General features: G+C 44.0%; 1 protein-coding gene across 1 annotated transcript; it reads left to right on the top strand.

The window, feature by feature from the left end:
• The first annotated feature begins 776 nt into the window (after positions 1–776).
• LOC119285442 lies at positions 777–4,539 on the top strand. Its single transcript, XM_037564713.1, has 4 exons — positions 777–1,194; positions 2,078–2,147; positions 2,255–2,340; positions 4,288–4,539. The coding sequence occupies exons 1-3, from the start codon at positions 838–840 to the stop codon at positions 2,305–2,307; spliced, it is 480 nt and encodes a 159-aa protein (XP_037420610.1). The 5' UTR covers positions 777–837; the 3' UTR covers positions 2,308–2,340; positions 4,288–4,539.
• The last annotated feature ends 516 nt before the right edge of the window (positions 4,540–5,055 follow it).

The following is a 5,055-nucleotide window of genomic DNA, read 5'->3' as shown; positions in this document are numbered from 1 at the left end:
CGACTTCTTCTTTTCCCTCACAACAACAACACATTAGCCCAAAGAAAAACAAATTAAATGGAAGGTGAATAAAAACATACCAAGACAGAGCATCAACACACCCGCACGCAACAGAAGCGAGGGCGAAAATCCTCCAACAACAGAGACGACGACGACGGAGGTCCTCCAATGACAGCCACACGCACATGGGCGGATGTCCTCCAACAACAACGACATCCCCCGACTGAGCTCCTTCAATGGCATCATCAAGCGACAATAAGGATGACTGCTCCCGTAATCCACTCCAGTTCCTCGCCAAATCTCACTATCCTCGCACCACCAGTGTCGACCACCCCAAAGCTGACCTCAACCCACCACAACGAAGACATCAACAGAGCGACATGTTTCACCCGAGTGGCTCCAAGATGCCACACCGCCTACCGGTCTTTGACCAGGAAAGATCGCCCCCACCATTGACAACGAAGTTCCACACGACCCATCCACTTACCAACAAGGCCCACCCAGCAGGAGATCCCTCCAAATATCCAACAAGCGACCTGGTTGAAATTAAGCACCAAATGGAAATCAATGCCCTCAATCGACTGTGCTTCCATCCCGAGGGAGCTTATAGTGATTTATAAAAAAATATGTAAATCTTCCTCTCTTCAGTTATGTATTTGTATATTCTAACCTTTTTGCAATTGTATTCTAACTCTTTTACGTACTTGGCACCACCAACCTTTTCCACTTAAAAATTAAACCTTTCCACGTCTCGCAGAAAAGCCCTTGCTTTACTCCACCGTCCGCCTCCGCTCCCATCTATTCTCCCCCCCTCTTCCCCTGAAACCCCAGCTTTGCATGGGCAGGCGCTTCCCAGCCGCCGCCCTAGCCGCCGCTGTCCGCCCCTACGCCCGCTTCTCCCCCGCCGCTAGCAAGGCAGCGAAGACCCCGACCGCTCCGCTGGATACTCCCAGGAACGCCGGTCCCGGCGCCGCCGCCGGGGCCAGCTCTGGACGGGCCGAGGTGCGGGATGTGGCGGCGGCATGCGGGATGCAGGAGGACGACCGGGTGCCGCTCGCGGAGGTGGTTTTGGACTGCACGAAGCGGTGGTTCCAGGACACGCTCAAGGAGGCGCGCGCCGGCGACGCCGCCATGCAGGTCCTCGTCGGTCAGATGTACCGCAGCGGCTACGGCGTCAACAAGAACGAGCACAAGGTGAGCCCTTCCTTCGCTGTCGCTCCGGATTTTTATGGAATCTGGAATAAAAGGAGCCGCCTTTACTAGCGACCTCGATCTGGATACCTGGCCTTGGAATATGAAAGTTCGTGATTCTTGAGAGAAACCTAGATTTGCATGTTCTACGGTTTATTATGCTCAATCCTATTATATCCTGCATCATAAATCTTATGGCAGTGTCAAAACTTCTTTAGTGAACTTGTACATAATTAGGTGTGCCTTGAGCATGTTTGCCTTCTTGCTATGCTAGTACTTGCATCGTGGCACAATTATGTACTTATCGATATAGTTGCATGAAACTGGAACCGCGCAAATAGATCTGTAACCTGTTTGATTGCATGGAGCATGTAAATTGATTAATAGCCAAATGAATGGACACAAACATGATGCCTCGGATAATCACAAGGTTATAAATTTTGGTAACAAGTATTCGCTACATGTAAAGGGAAGTGAAGTCCATGCCGCAAACATGAGCTTAAACATATACTCCCTCCATCCCAAAATTCCTGTCTTAGATTTGTCTAGATACGTGACATACGTCTGTATCTAGTCATGTTTTAGTGTTAGATACATATGTATCTAGACAAACCTAAGACAAGAATTTTGGGACGGAGGTAATATATGACTGCCAATTTTTTGTTACGACTTTAGCCTGACCGTTTACCAACAACACATAATAGGCTTGCAGTTCAGTTGATGGAGCATGAGCTATTCTGAAAAGGCAGTAGATACTGAAAAGGCAGTCATTTACTGTACTTGCAGAAGTTTCAGTTTACTACTTCTATTGAATTACATGTCTTCTCGTTATGTTGTATTGCTGCAAATATTTGATTGACTAACCAAGAATTTTTTCATTGTATAGTCTAGAATTTGGATGGAGAAAGCATCAAGATATCGGTCTACAGTCTGGAAAGTTTGCAATAAACGCCCAGGTTAGCCGTCCTTGGCTAATTTCAAGCGTCCTTCATATCTTCAACTTGTTCATGTAAAAGGTGTATGTGCTTCTTTTGTTTATTGGTAACATGTTGTTTTGTTTTAGGGTACAATGCTAGTGACTCAGATTCAGATGATGTTAAGGAAACAGGCAAATAATGGATATTTCCGAGTTATGGGATTGTTGGCAGGGTAAGTTTCATGTCCAGAACTGCCTTTTTTATGGCAGCTTTGTGATTTAGTTAATGGAAAAAGAATCCTTGTTTACCAGTTCATCATTATATGAATATCTATACTTTTAGCTGCCTACCATATTAGGCTATACAATGAAGAAGGTAGAATTTTAGGAGTGACTAATTGCTTGATCTTGACCGTGAAATCAACTCATGGTAGGGCCAGTTCTTTTGCAGCTTATAGGACCTTTTTGCCAAATTAAGACAAAAGAACAAAAGAACTCGTTTTGGAGACTTGGGCTTAACTTATTTCCACCCTCACCTCCTTCACAATGGAAATAAGCTGGCGGCCCACTTAGAAACAAAGGGGTATAGCTTTGTACCACTGAAGTTTGCTCTATTTACAAGGAAAATGCCACCGTGAGGCGTCACCTGTACCCAGCCACGGACCCTTGATATTTTTTTGAATCAATCGATTCGTTCTGTCTGGCGAACAAGGAGTGAACTCTTCAGCTAGGGTTCCCCCTGCCGCCGCCCCTCTGCTTGTCCCTTACCTCGCACCCACCCGTCCCTCTAGTGCTGATGACATAGACGGAGGCTAGCCCCTCCCCCGCACCCACCCGTCCCTTCGGCACCGCCGTCGGCACTCAGCGCTTGAAGCTCCGCCTCCGTTGGCGCCCTCTGGTTGCCACCAAAGCCATGCCTCCAAGCATCCTCCCCGGTCGGAAAGCTCCTCGTCCGGGCTTGCTGACCGCGAAGCTCCCCTCTGCTCCGCTGCAGGTCCGGCCGCCGCTGATGACCCTCGTGTGCGAGCTCTCCCCCCGTCCAGCCGGCTTCCTCCAAGCTCTCTAGTTGTCCATTGAGCAGAAAATGCTTGACAATCTCATGGCGATTATTAGGAGTAGTATTCTGATTGTAGACATAGAGATGTAGCTGATTTTTGTTGACAGTTCTTCAGGTTTCAGGAAGTATAGTGGTCATGCGCATTCAGGAAGTGTACCTGACTTTTGTTGACATTTCTTCAGGTTTATACTTGCTGTAAAAAGGGCAGTTGCTACTGAATGCATTCAGAAATTTGTATACAAGCACTAGCATTTTGATTGTTGTTTGATTTGGTCCTGCTAGCCATTTTGCAAGTTGGCAGTAAGAATACCTTTGCTAAAATGGAAGAGAATATGAATGAAGCACAAAGGTCCTTTGTGTTTTCTGGAAAAAAAATGAATGAAGTTGTCCAGGTTGCTGCTATGATAAACACAATAGAAATTACATAATATAAGTTAAAAGGTCATACTTGTACAGTTTAGGGGTACTATAGACTTTTCATCAGAGAACTTAGAAAATAAGCTCAGTCAAAAGAACTGGATGGCTTATTCTCATGGACTTATTTCCAGAACAGCTTATATGAGGCTTATTTCCAGAGCAGCTTATGCATAAGCCACAGTCCAAAAGAACTGGCCCGTACTGGCATGTGGATAGCTAGCTTGCACGCACACCTGTCCATGGCTAGCTCTTTGGTGATATTCCAGTCCTTCAGATCTCTCTTTATGGACTTCTCCCATGTCAAGTTTGGTCTACCCCAACCTCTCTTGACATTATCAGCACGCTTTAACCGTCACTTAAGATTATTTTCCTTATGATTAAGAAAAATGAAGCTTTGAAAGATCGACAATTTTCTTAGCATGTGTTGACGCTTCAGGAAGGCAAGGTTATTCATTTGGGGTTCTATCTTTACACATACGAGACTAAGGACACTGTTTTAGTGCTCTTTTATATACTCCCTACGTCCCAAAATAAGCATCTCAACTTTGTACTAACTTTGTACTAAAGTTAGTACAAAGTTGAGACACTTATTTTGGACAGAGGGAGTATATCATAGCAGTGTATACTTTATCCCTATTTCTACTTGTTCCATTTTAGGAGCTTCATGGAATATGATATTTGTTTAACAAGCAACTTTACTTTGCAGGGCCTGCAGTGACTACAAAGCCAGCAAGGCGGCACAAAGAATTCAAATATGCAGTTGTATCAGGAAAAATTATCTGCGGCCCCATTTGTTAGCCCGTACGGTGTTCTGTTTTCTTTCCCTTTTTAAAGTGTGTTAAATCTGCTTATCATCACAAATGTAAAATTTCTTGGAATGTGTTTCAACTGGACATATAACAGCATCAACAGGATATTCATTTACACAGGTATTCATCATGCATTATAATTCTGTGAATGTTGTGTTTGCCGAGCCCTCACAGAAAGTTATGAATGAATTCACTTAGATGGCAATTAAGTGATTTAGTATGGCTCAACACTTGCATACCCATTCGGTGATATAATAATCTCTCAAGTTCTCAGGAGCTGATCCAGAACATAATCTTGATCACAATTGTTGATTACTTGCCACTACCTTTTTTTTAAAAAAACCTAGCCTTTATTCACTTGAAACAATTGTTGATTACTTGCAACTACCTTTTTTTTTATAAAAAAAACCTAGCCTTTATTCACTTGAAATAACAGTTTCATTCAAAGGCTCCTCAATCCATGTTGGAGAAAATCTAGCCAACCTAGCAAGCTCATGCACTTCTCTACTACAAAAATCAATACAAGAAAGATGATAATGAGAAGCCAAATAATAACAATCGTCAAACACCGCCGCACCCAACGACGCCCTCCATTTTTCATTGTGTCAATCACCTTCAATACAAGAAAGATGATAATGAGAAGCCAAATAATAACAATCGTCAAA

This window comes from Triticum dicoccoides, chromosome 4A, assembly GCF_002162155.2.
Source record: "Triticum dicoccoides isolate Atlit2015 ecotype Zavitan chromosome 4A, WEW_v2.0, whole genome shotgun sequence".
NCBI lineage: Eukaryota > Viridiplantae > Streptophyta > Magnoliopsida > Poales > Poaceae > Triticum > Triticum dicoccoides.
Note: the sequence above shows the minus strand (reverse complement) of the source record. Positions and strands in the feature narration are given on the sequence as shown.

What these genes read in the sequence shown, in the direction of transcription:
- LOC119285442 (XM_037564713.1), top strand. Translation starts at nt 838, where the DNA reads ATGGGCAGGCGCTTCCCAGCCGCCGCCCTAGCCGCCGCTGTCCGCCCC. An exon ending in TCAACAAGAACGAGCACAAG is followed by an intron (nt 1,195 to 2,077) that starts GTGAGCCCTTCC and finishes TTCATTGTATAG; the next exon opens with TCTAGAATTTGGATGGAGAA. An exon ending in AGTTTGCAATAAACGCCCAG is followed by an intron (nt 2,148 to 2,254) that starts GTTAGCCGTCCT and finishes GTTTTGTTTTAG; the next exon opens with GGTACAATGCTAGTGACTCA.